A 13,589-nucleotide genomic window follows, 5' to 3' on the forward strand; every position below is an offset into this window, starting at 1 on the left:
TTAACAGACGGAGTGATGCTCCCATGGACTGAAAAGAAACATGAGCTGAAAATGTTTTGCTGGAAAAGCGTAGCAGGTCAGGCAGCATCCAGGGAGCAGGCGAATCAACGTTTCGGGCATAAGCCCTTTTTCAGGAATGAACAAGGCATTCCTGAAGAAGGGCTTATGCCCGAAACGTCGATTCTCCTGTTCCTTGGATGCTGCCTGACCTGCTGCGCTTTTCCAGCAACACATTTTCAGCTCTGATCTCCAGCATCTGCAGCCCTCACTTTCTCCCTGAAAAGAAACATGCCAATCACAACAATCCAAAGTGACCTGTCAGATTGAAACCTTTGTTCAGCTTCTCTCTGGAGACTCCAGTGAGCCAGCTACTAAAGAATACATCTAATGACAACTGCATGTAACTCAGCAGATCATTACAGCCTCACTTACAATGTAGAAGTGGTTTAGACTGACTAAAAAGATGCAGGGTTTGGGATTTTCAGAGATGGTGTCATCACTGCAAATGGGATAGCTCAGATTAGTAAATCCACTGATCTAATAGCCCAAAAAGGTCACATTTTCATTCAGTGTGATGAACTAGAAGAGATTAGGAGGGAAGGAAACAACTTGGCTGTTGTAAAGGACTTCAGTCTTTGGACTGAGGAGAGAGGAAAAATGAACCAGTTTCAGCTTGGTGGAATGACTGTGTGTAATACAGATGAAGCTGTCACAGGATTAGGGGAAGGCTTGCTACAGTTAAATAATCTGTTGAAACAAGGATTATATGATAAGTGATGCCTGGCAGAGAATGGTCAGTATCCATGGAATTACAGGCTTGGGTCAATAGAAGTTGGCAGCCACTGTGTCAACACTGCAGCCCATCATCTTCCTCTGGTGCAACCTTCCTTTTCTGCCAAATCTCACTGAACCAAAATCCTCTAACATTCTCCTCTTTCAAGCTCTAAAGTCACAGCTTTGTCAAGTTTCTCTATCCTCTCCTTGATTTGAGCTCACCTTATTCACAAGATCCACCTCCTGCTGCCTTTAGCCTATTTCCATTAAACTGCTGGGCACCTTACCTCCTTGTCTGGTTCTCATATTAATTAATATTGTTAACTTTATTTTATTGTCAGGCACAACTCACCTTTTATTCAAATCTGTCATCATTACACCACCCTCCCCTGACCCCTAAATGGTACTGTATTATCATCTTTGGAGTAATGTCACTTTAAGAGATCAACATGCAAATAAGCCTAGTACACAAATGTCATCACATGACTACAGCTGCTCTGTGCTACAGTATGCGGGGGATATGGTTGTGTGTCTGGATATGTCATGTAATCGTTTAGCTGTAAATAAATCTACATGAGATCTTCAACTAAACATATTAGACAAGAATATGGCGGTAGCAGTGGGCTTGGATTCCATCCTTCCGCTGTTCACAGCTAGTGTGTCCAAGGATTTACAGCAATGCTGAAACTTACTGAGGATGTGGGAGCATTGCAGAACCACCAGTAACATCGAAAATCTCTGCACCTCATGAGATTCTGTCAGTGCCTTGGTCCAAACTCACTCCTGACCTATTTGGAAAGTGCTTGGTGAAGGCAAACAAATTAATCTTGCACTCATTATTTCAAATTTCCAATTGTCATACCTGTGAAGAACGTTTCAAGCATATCCATGGCAAACACATTGAGTGCTATTTTCAGTCTTTTTGGTGCATCTGAAGAAATCATTTCTGACAACGGGCTGCAGTACATAGGAAACCTTTTCAAGGATATCTGTGCCATATTATCCCAGACCAAATGGTCTTGCCAATTGAATGGTTTGCAGCATTAAATCATTCATCCTGAAGTATAGGACAATAAAAAAAGATATTTGACCTTAAGATGAGTTTCTAGTCATAAACACGAGCCAAGACCAAGGCACCCTCTTTCCACTTGTATAGTACTGTCCTACTTCACTCATGCTTCAGTTCATTTGCAGGTGAAACCTATATTTATGCTTATACCTTCTCTGGACTTAACTATCCTATTGCACAACTGACAGGTTTTCCTTGTTCTACCTTCATCTTCCACAGCCATCCAAAGCTCTGCTGCCCATAGATTAGCTCATACCAATAAAAGCAAGATACTGGAAACTTAAAACAAACAGAGACAATGCTGGAGAAACTCACCAGGTCAGGCAGCATCTGTGGAGAGAAAACAGAGTTAATGTTTTGAGTCTAGTATAACTCTTCTTCGGAACTCATAAATTGATGTTGTCAGACCTGCTGAGTTTGTCCAGCGTTCTGGGTTGGTTAACTCATATTGAGATCTGTTCAGATTTTATCCTGTACTCATTGACCTACATTGGTACCCAGTTACACAGTGCTAAGAGTTTAAAAGTAACTTTATTTTCAGCTGTTCTGAAAGAAATATACTGAAGAAGGGTCACTGGACTCCCTTGCTCTAGCCTCAGTTTACAGTCACCCAAAGCTCTGCTGCTTTCTTCCCTCCACACTTACTGCCAGACCGGCTGAGTTTCTCCAATAATTTCTGTTTATGTGCACTTCAAATCTCCAATGTCTGCAATTCTTTTTTTTACTCCTGTTTTCAAATCACTCGTATTGTCGCCCCATTGTATCTCTGCAACCTTGTCAGCATGGACGGGTTGGACCGAAGGGTCTGTTTCCATGCTGTACATCATGGAATGTCGCTATATAAGTGTCAGAAATACCTCATGGTCCTCAAATTCCAGCCTCCTGAGCAGTGAGTCACCTATTACTGACAGTCCTGTCTGCCGTCATCAAGACCCTAAAGCTCTGGAACTTGCTCCCTGAACACCTCTGCCTCTCCTTCCTCTTTTAGAACACTCTCTAAATCCATCTCTTTGACAAAGCTTTTCATCATCAGTCAAGTACTGATTTATGTGACTTGGTGTCAAGTTTTGTTTGGAAGCACTTCTGTGAACCATCTTGAGCTGTTCTATTGTATTGGTGTGGCACGGTTAGCACTGCTGCCTTGCAGCTCCAGGGACCTGAGTTTGATTCCAGCTTTGGGTGACTGTGTGTAGTTTGCACATTCTCTGTGTCTGTGTGGCTTTCTTCTGGGTGCTCTGGTTTTCTCCCACAGTCCAAAGACGTGCAAGTAAGGTGGATTGGCCATAATAAACTGCCGATAGTGCCCAGGGATGTGTGGATAATCCACGAGAAAGGGTTATGGGAAAGGGTGGATCTGGGCAGGATGCTCTTCGGAGGGTTGGTAGGGACTCAATGGGTTGAATGGCCTACTTCTACAGTGTAAAGATATTAGGATTCTATGAAAAGTATCAAACAGGTAGAAGTCAATACTATTAAATGGCTCCTCTTGTTCCTGTGCAATATTCAGAGTAAAATATATCCAATGGTGAGGACAATTTACACCTAATCGTCTCCTTTTGAATGGTGATTCAGGACATTTTCACCACCTTGGACTCACATCCTCCTTTCTCATATAGAAAAGATTGTTCAGAACGCAATTTCGATAAGGGCCCTTTAAGGCTGTGCACTACATATGAATATTTAGACGTATTTTAAAAAAATAACATATATTTCTTCACAGACCTAAAAACCTCCAATGATTGCCTCAGCAAGTGCTAATGAATCATTGCACTTGTAAAAACACACAGCAGAATTCTATTTATGCAAAAAAGAATTAATGAGGCGTCAGTATAGGAGCATCAGGTGAAAGTCACTCAGAAACAGTCACCTTCCACATGATTTCTGAGCTAGCATGTTCCCTCAACCTAGCAAACCACCCACCCCCACACACACTGCCACCTCTCCCACCATAAAAACAGGCAAGGAGAATGTTGGTCTGATTACAATGATTTTAATTAGTGAGATCAAGCCCGACTGTGGTTACTGCGGCCTAGGATGGTACTCTGAAGCAATTACAGTTCGTGTCAAAGAGCTGCCACCAACCCCATCCCACAGTTAGCATATCATGAAGTATTTGAATGCACAGAATCTGTTTGATTGAATGCCTTTGCTATGCCTTTTCTGTACCACTCCATTGAATTCTACATTTCGTGTAGAATTTTTGCTTGAGGTAGGAGTTGATGAGGCAGCTGCCATAAACATTAAACATTTACTGATCTAGACGGTAAAACGTCTTGCATCTGACCCCCACAGGCCTGCAGTGCTCAGCATAAGAGTAACCCAACTGTACAAATTGTAAGAAGTTACAGTAAGAGTAATGCAACTTTGGCGATCCCAAGCCAGTTTGCCAATTTAGCATCAATTAGAAATGTTTACTGTGAGGGTGATCTCAGTAGGAACTGAATTCAAGGTTGTATGACTTCATTTAATCAGAATGAATAAGGCCAACAAACATAGCAGCATTCTATCCCACCCGTTTCAACTGAATTTCAATCAAATTGCAGGTAAAAGGCTAACTCTTAACCCATTCCATCACCCAGTCCCCATGTGCTGATGAATACACCAAATCTGCAGGTACTTAGGGACATGCAGATCCCCAAGATGCTCTGAACATTTTAGAACCAGCAAGTCACAAGTGATAAGTTGCTTTTTAGGTGTGGTGTTGTTATGTGGGTAAACACAGCAGTCATTATGCATGCTGTAAAGCCTCACAAACAGCAACATGGGATAATCAATCCCTTTGTACTGTACGGCTCAGTAACAATTTTACTTCCAATCGCTGTTACCGTTGATGTTTGATGTTAATTTCACATTTGCACTTGGTCTCCTTCGGGTGCAGACAACCTGCTGTGGTATAGAAAGTACCCTGTACTAATAATTGCCTCACAGACGTACAGATAATATCCCACTGATAATATCCCATTATTTTCCCACTGAGATAGATACAGTGCCTTGTCTTAATGATTATCTCACAGGGGTACAAGTCAGTACCTTTGACAATCATTGTTAAGGAATGTGTCCAGATTAGCCCAGAGTGTCACTACGTGCTGAGGTTCTATTTCTCCCTGGTGCCTGGTGTTGTGAAGGATAGGTGTGGCCACATTATTGTAGAATGCTCCAAATAGCTGACCATTCCAGATTACCTGTCCTTTGGAGAAACATCTGTTCAGAAAAAGTCCCTTTGACCACACGTCCATCAGGGCATATGTGAGGACTGCAGATGCTGGAAGTCAGAGTCTAGATTAGAGTGGTGCTGGAAAAGCACAGTCGGTCAGGCAGCATCCGAGGAGCAGAAAAATCGACGTTTCGGGCAAAAGCTGGGCTTTTGCTCAAAACATCGATTTTCCTCCTCCTCAGATGCTCCCTGAACGGCTGTGCTTTTCCAGCACCACTCTAATCTAGACACAAGTCCATCAGGCAGTAGTTAGCATGTGATATCCTCAAGATCCTGTAGGGAAAGGTGACAGTCGGGCCTGCTGGATGGTTCACTGAGCAGACTGTCATTTGCACAATGCCTCACAACCAAAAATTTCAAACAAGGATCAAGATATAGATTGGCCAGTGGTAAGAGGGGCACTTCCTGTCAAATTCCTCATTCATGTCCAGACTCTCTGCGCCACCATATGCTGCTTTCAAGATGCCTGAAGTGGTGACAAGACCATTGCACATCTCGGGAATGGATGTTTGCAAAGAAGAGCTAGGAAGAGATGGAGCGGCTTGTGTTGTGGTTCATCCTGAACAGCACCATGACACAGGACTCTGTGCTGTACGGCTTGTTTCCAGACACACACACAGACAGAAAAATATTGACTGCACCTGGAGAACTCTCAATGCGGTGAAGAATGCTCTTTGGTTTTCCAGTGTAAAGCACAATCTTCGATCAAGTGTTGCACACTGACAAATTCTAAAGTCTGTAACAATGTGCTGAGGGATACTCTAAAACTTGGGGCAGCCGCTACAAAGGCACAGTGGGGGAAAGGCCATTGTCTAAGGCCTTTCCGAATAATGTAGCAAGGTGCTTGTAACCTACTTACTTGGTATGCTTGTAACAGAATGTAGATAGTTAATGTCACATTTATTTAATGTCACACCTGTACAATTGGATTGAGGCACAGAGTGTACAAAGCACACTCAGTTCAGACAAGTCGTAGTTTATTATTATTTTCTGTAACTGATGATTTGAAATGTTTCATAATGCACTTGTAGATATTTTATGAATAAAGTATATTCTTGCAAAAGAAAATTGTTCTCTTTCAGGAGGACCAACTGGGCGCCCTTTAAGTGCTTTCCTGATCTGTGGTGTTAATCTAATTGAATGTCCAGAAAATTCAAAATTTCAACTTAGTTAAAAATGCTCCACTCAGCAGCCTCGAAGGCCAAAACATAAAACTACAAAAGATGTTCACATCCCTCACCTGTGTGTTCTGGATTTGTATTGTACCCTGCGGAATGGCCTGGGTCACCACTTGACCCTGAGAGGTTACCATAGTTACCGGCTGGTAAATTGTTCCTCCTGTGAAGTAATATGGTACAAAAGACAATGTTAGTACTTTTTCCACTTTGCTCTGATGTACACAAACCCATATCCAAATGGTGCAGATTTCAAACTCCATTGTCAACTGATCCTAAAAAGCCTGGGGGGTGCTGTCAGACAAAAATAACATAGGAAAATCTGACAGAAACACAACAGGAAACACAGGGGTAAAAATAAAAAGGAAACCTAAGCAAAATCATGTGGGTGAGGCCGACAAAACAAGTAGAACAGTCAAAATATTAGAAGGGTTAATAAGCTTTGATAATTCATCTGTTCTTGAAGTTAGCAACTGCCAGCCAGTGATCCCAACAGCAGTATGAGTAACTCTTGCCAGAGATCAACTATCACTTGGGAAAGACCGAAAGACCATAAGACAGAGGAGCGGAAGTAAGGCCATTCGGCCCATCGAGTCCACTCCGCCATTCAATCATGGTTGATGGGCATTTCAACTCCCCGTAGCCCTTAATTCCTTGTGACATCAAGAATTTATCAATCTCTGCCTTGAAGACATTTAGCGTCCCAGCCTCCACTGCACTCTGCGGCAATGAATTCCACAGGCCCACCACTCTCTGGCTGAAGAAATGTCTCCGCATTTCTGTTCTGAATTTACCCCCTCTAATTCTAAGGCTGTGTCCACGGGTCCTAGTCTCCTCGCCTAACAGAAACAACTTCCTAGCGTCCACCCTCTCCAAGCCATGTCCATCAGAAACTAACCAATCAGACTACCTTGACAATGTTGCTTTTGAGTTGGAAGCATGGGACTGGCATGAACGGCCCATCCCCTTCAAAACATCATTGTCATGAGCTTGTTTCTCATCACTCCATGTCACAGGTTCATCAGTATGCTTGAGAACCTAACGGTTAGACCAATTTTGATGTAACAGAGTTGAAACTTGACACTAACTAATTTCAAAAGGTAAAGAAACTGCCTCATGGTGTATGGGTACCTTGCATACATAAGTTGTTTGCTTATAATTTTGCTAATAAGATGCTGAATACCCAGCAGTGAAAGGGGACAAGTAAAACAGCTAAGAAGCAAAATGCTGTAAAAACAGAAGGAACTGGAGAAACTCAGCAGGTCTGGCAACAGAGAGAAACAGAGTTAACATTTAGAGATTGGTACGACTCTTTTTCAGAACTTCAGACTTCTGGAGATGAGTCATAGAATTAGAATCCCTCTAGTGTGGAAACAGACTATTTGGTCCAACCCGTACAAACCCTCCAAAGGATATCCCATCCAGACCCATTCCTCTACACCTATTAATCTATATTTACCCGAACTAATGCATTTAACCTACACATTCCTGAACATTATGGGCAATTTAGCCCGACCAATTCACCTAACCTGAACATCTTTGGACTGTGGGAGGAAACTGGAGCACCCGAAGAAAGCCCACTCAGACACGGGGAGAATAGGCAAACTCAACACAGACAGTCGCCCGAGGCTGGAATCGAACCCAGGTCCCTTGTGCTGTGAGGCAACAGTGCTAATCACTAAGCCACCATGCTACAAACTGGGCTTGAAATGGTAACTCCATTTGTCTTTCCAGAGACATTGCCAAACTTCTGCAGCAATTTCAGTTTTTAAGACAACATGTGTGAACTAATTGGTTAATTCTGTTTAAATATGTAAAGGGTCTACCTCTGGATCAGAAGGTTCAGGATCATGATTCACCTACCCCAGAGTATGACATAACATTTCCAACCAGCTTAATTAAAACCAATTATTAAAATGGATATAAGGAGTAAGCCAGGAGGTGGCTGAGATTAATGGTGTGCCGTTAGTTGAAACAAAACTAACCAGAAAGTGGATGCCTGGACTTTGCCTAAATGATTTTAACTTCTAGTCACCAATTTAAGTACATTTACAAACTACTCAAATCAAACAACTGACAACAAATGAAGGAAGCAAAATTTTTAGTTGATTTTCCCTTAAATGCAATATGAAAATAAAAATAAAATTAATCTGAAAGGAACACTATAAAAATCAATAAATTAGAACATAGTTGCTCCAAAGTTTGTTCAATACTTTTATAACCATAAGTTATATGTAGAAAAGCTTAATACACTCCTTTAATATGGTGCCAAAATGCTTGCTCTCACTGTCTCATGCTATTTCAAAATTCTGTGAATGGGAAACATACAACAAGCCAGGGGCAACAAAGATTGTCAGTGATGATTAAAAGTTTGCATCAGAAATGGGCATTATAACTAAATGGTTATCTTACAGATTTGAAACAACTTTGAGTCTGTATGTACAAATCACATCATAGCAAGTTGTGAAAGCAAATTCATTAGATCTAGGTAATATTTGGGTTGTCACCAGAAAGCTAACGTTTATTGTGAAACTCCAACTGATTCTCTAATGGCCTCCATGTAATGTTACTCCAACATAATCTATCCTGAATGTGACTCCACAGCCATGCTGCAAAATAATTCCATTCTTTTCCACCACCTCAACCCTCCCAGGATAGAATAAACCTGTCTTTGTTTTGTGGAGCATTGATTCAACGTTAAAATTTGCTCCTATTTTATTTGAATGAGGCCAGGCATTTTCGGAGACAGCAATCTGAACACCATGAAGATAACATTACGAAGCAGCAACTGCTTCTCCACAGAGAAACAGAGGAAGCTTCTGGGACCAAACTCAAGCACTTCTAAGGAATCGGAATATCAAAAGCCACAGCCTGCAGTGCTTGTCCCAGGACCTGTTCTGCATCGTTCACCAAGGCAGCATCCCCCAGCCATTCAGCTCCGGAGGCTGTTGTACAAGCTGGATCTGACCTCAAGTTTCAATCCTTCAATTCAAAGATGAAATGACCAAGCAAGCCACATCTGTAACAATATTGGGGACTGATCAGATTTTAATTTTTACACATATCTTTTCTCCTTATTAGCTTCAAATATTTGCATTTGCATTTTAGCAATAACTAACCTTTATATGCATAACCTTCATCAATTTACATAATAAATTAACATTTTGCCTTGTTTAAAAATAAAGCTATGCTGCTGATTATGTTTAAACTGAAACACTCAATAATTAAAAGAGGGCTGCACGTAAGCTTGCACAAATCTTTACACCAAGAATCACTCTGAGTACACGTCTAACATGTATTTGGAACAGCATAAAGACCAAACAAAAGGATTACGTATTACTACATATTTTATTCCTGTTTAAAACTTCAAATTGTTCATGTAATTTGTGCAAACAACTTGTAAGTCTGTATAATGCATTAGCACGACTACACACTAATGTAAAAATAATAATCAATATTCTAAATTTTAAACAATTTAGCAGTCAAGCTCATCATAGTTCAAGATGCCACACAGGTTGTCTTTACCATGCGAAAGATTAAAGATTATACATAAAAGATAGCTCACTGACAATCACTTCCGCAGGTGTTTTTCTAGAGACTGAAATTTTGTTTCAAAAATCTGACGTATGTTTCTCTTCTTGTTCCTCAACTTCCATGTCTTCTTCAAAATCGGGTTTAGTTTCTTCTTTTCCTTCAGCACGTGCAACCTGAGAAGTTGATGCTTCTGCCAGCAAGATAACTGATGATGCCAAGGCCAACCATAAAGCTATACCCAGTGAGGGATTGGCTAGCTCAGTTGGTTGGATGGCTAATTTGCAGTGCAGTCCCACACCAGCGGTGGTCACCATGAAGGACTCGCCTTCTCAAGCCCCTCTCTCATCTGAGGCATGTTGACCCTCAGGCTAAACTATCGTCAGTTGTCTCTCTCTCTCTCTCTAATGAGACAGCAGCCCTATTGTCCAGTAGGACTATGGTGACTTTAACTACACCGTGGTCATCTCATTAGAGCCAGGGAGATCAATCATGGGGCTTGGCACTTCTTCTGTTTCTAGGCTCCTTATGGCTCCATTCCCCCCCACAAACCTTCCCAACACATCCTTTGAGTGCCCAGAATTCATATTGGGTATTTTATATAGGTTTGCCAAAACTGCTTGGCTTATCTATTCTATGCCGCTAACTATCAAGCCAATCAAATGCTCAGGTTGCTCTACAATACCTATTACTACTTTATTAGACAATTACACATATCTTGGTGGTTCGTATTATGCAACCAGTACTGCTTCTTTGAATTTGACCCTATGCAATATCTGGACAGCAACAACACTTCCAAAAGACTTGATTCTCCACAAAAGCACTGAAAATAGTAATTGTGTGCAAAGTAGAGTATCTTCAAATAACAGTGGTGTTTCCTACCTTTGCATGACTCTTGGATTAACTTCCAAGCAAAAAATGCCAAAATATTTGCCAGTAAAATAATGCCTCATCTTCCACCTTGGGGCCCTCCAACCACACAGCATCAATGTCAACTTCACCAGTTCCTTCATCTCCCCTCCCTCCACCTCATCCCAGTTCCAACTCTGCAACTCGGCACTGCCCTCTTGAACTGTTCTGTCCATCTTCCTTCCCACTTATCTGCTCCACCCTCCCCTCCGACTATCACTATCACCCCCCACCTGCATCTACCTATTGCCTTCCCAGCTACGTTCCCCCCAACCCAACCCCCACCCTCCTATTTATCCCTCAGCCTTCACCCCTACATTCCTAAAGGGTTTACGCCCGAACCATTGAGCCTCTTGCTCCTTGGAATGCTGCCTGACCTGCTGTGCTTTTCCAGCGCTACAGTTTTCGACAGCAGCTTAACATCAACCCATTTGCCTGTAATTTCCATCCACAAAAGTGGGCTCTGATAAGAGATAAAAGTACACTTGATAATTGAGCGGCAAATATATTCTCATTTTAAATTGAAACTAACTACACTTATAAACACCTAGAATGGAGCAAATAATAGGAGAGCAAAATGCTGCAGATATTATAAACAAGAGACAAAATATTTTATGCCTCCTGCCTCACCCGCACAATACCATTTCTTGATTTTCAGGGGCTCCATTTTGATTCTCACTACCAGCTTCATCAAGTGACACAGACACATAAAAACATGACTTTCTGTATTTATGGGATATGTGGTCTTTAAAAGAAGCAGAATTATAAGAATACAGCAATAGCCAATATAATCAACACTGATCCATTAAATTTAAAGCTACAATATATAAGCAAAGTGTTAACTTCTTAGGTATTCCAATATTTCAATTGGCATAGGACAACTGATATAAGCTAATGATAGAAAATATATTTTCAAAAGAACTGCTGTACATTTTGCTGGACAAAAAAGCCATAAATCTAAACAAAGTTGCAAGGTCATACCAAATGCATTTCCTATGATTATGCATAAAGCTGAAAGATGTTCACCAGGCATTTGCTGCTCTTTCAACTGCATTTCAGATCTCAGTCTCAGATTTAAATTTAACATAGTGTCCTGACTCAACAACTGAGCCCCAATATTCCACAAATCATTACAAACATGCAACTCACCAACTAAACCATCAAGGCGATCCATTTGCCTAACTGTCTGCTATTCAGGACAAATCTAACTTACATCAGGTCATCTTTAATAAGAAAACAACTATTGTAAACAAACATACCTTGAAATACTAAACAAGTGACAAGTTCACCACAATGTAACTTAAGCTATAGTCAGTTAAAACACCTAACATTCATAAATAAGACAGACAAAAACAGACTGTTTAGTACAGATAATAAGCGTAGAAAACACAGACAAGGAAAGACAAATTATACTCAAAAGTCCAGGCCACGTGGGTACAGTGAGTTGCATTCCATAGTTCTTTATAATGGCACAATGTGCTGTGCTGCCTCATCATTGAAGACGAGAATATTTGTGGATTCCTTTATACTACTAGTTGTTTAATTGTCCATCAACATTCAATACAGGATGTTGCAAGACTGCAGAACTTATCTGATCTTTTGGAAATGGGATCATTTAGTTCTGTCTATCTGTTGCTGCTTCCACTTTTTGGTATGCAAGTAGTCCTGTGTTGTACAGGTCATTCTGATATAACACACATTCTGATATAACATTTCGTTACTGCAAGTTCAGTAGAACACAATTGACGAATTGGGGAAACGGCTTCTAAAGCACAAACTTTTAAAGCGTGTATTAGTTATAACATGATTCTGGCCCCATTTGTTTAAATGGTGCTGCTATTATGCAATTTTCTGACAACACGGAGTTACAGGAGAACGGAACTACCGCGTTATAGCAGAACCAACTGTGGCTTCACCAGGTTGACACCACATCTTTAGGTATGCTGCTCCTAGAAAGGCCATCTGTACTCTCCATTGAACCAGGCTTGATGATGTGATGATCCTGAGGCGTTAAGAGGCTATTTTGTACTGTTTTTGCTTTGAAGAGAGGTTCTAGGGCAGAGCTGCGGAGCTGGCTAGTGAAGACCCATAATGTAAATAGGTTGTGAGGCCTTAGGATTTTTTTTAAAAGTTGGAACAATCGAAGCAGCCTGAATGGGTGTGACCAGCTCTTGCAGACCAGGATTTCCAGTTATTTTAGTTTTTAGGTTTAGCTTTAAGCTGTTGCTGTTGGGGTCTCAATAGAGCAGAAGCTGCAATAGTTTTGAAGAAGTAGAAGCTATCTTTTCCCTCTCTCTGTTACAGCTAGAAGCTGGGGTTTCTCTCTGCTGCTGGGTTACCTGTGAGATTTGCCAAGGGTTGTGTTTATGGGACGTTACTATAATCAAACAGTTGATTAGTATTAGTTACTGTATCTATTATTCTGTTAAATTTTCCAGTAGAGTTCAGTTATTCTAAGCTCTTGCTTTTTTGTCATATTTTAACAATAGTGTTTGGATAAATTGTGTTTTGCTTAACATTGAGTCGTTTGACCAGTCGAATTGCATCTGGAACACAACATGTTACATTTGCCTTTAAAACAAGAAAAAGTTACCTTCTTAAAATATCTTGAGGTGGTCTGGTCTGGTCCACAACAATGAACTCGGTAGACTGGGGAGTGTGCCAGGTCTTAAGTTGACAAATTGGTGTTGAGTACAATTCACTTCAATGTCAGTTTTTAGATGCTACACCTGTCCTGAACCTATCCCATTTAACAAGGAATTAGTGTACCTAATATGATGGATAGTATTCTCAATATCAAGACAGGAGTTAATCTTCATAAGGACATTATGGTGGTCACTTGTATGATACAATCATGGACAAAACAATCTGAGAATGGTAGATTGTAAGGCTAAAGTCTACTAGGTCTTCCTCACTT

At 41.0% G+C, this 13,589-nt stretch overlaps 1 protein-coding gene across 18 annotated transcripts in view; it reads right to left on the reverse strand.

The window, feature by feature from the left end:
- pknox2 (pbx/knotted 1 homeobox 2) overlaps positions 1-13,589 on the reverse strand; it is a 479,880-nt gene that overhangs the window by 44,618 nt on the left and 421,673 nt on the right. For all 18 annotated transcript variants that reach the window (XM_087976466.1, XM_087976462.1, XM_087976460.1 and 15 more), the window contains one exon: positions 6,298-6,395. In XM_087976466.1, the coding sequence (XP_087832592.1) occupies positions 6,298-6,395 (98 nt within the window). The remainder of the gene's footprint in view (positions 1-6,297; positions 6,396-13,589) is intronic.

The sequence above is a fragment of the Chiloscyllium plagiosum genome, unplaced genomic scaffold, assembly GCF_037043375.1.
Source record: "Chiloscyllium plagiosum isolate Xiang-an unplaced genomic scaffold, Cpla_swu_hap1 HiC_scaffold_29, whole genome shotgun sequence".
Taxonomy (NCBI): Eukaryota; Metazoa; Chordata; class Chondrichthyes; order Orectolobiformes; family Hemiscylliidae; genus Chiloscyllium; species Chiloscyllium plagiosum.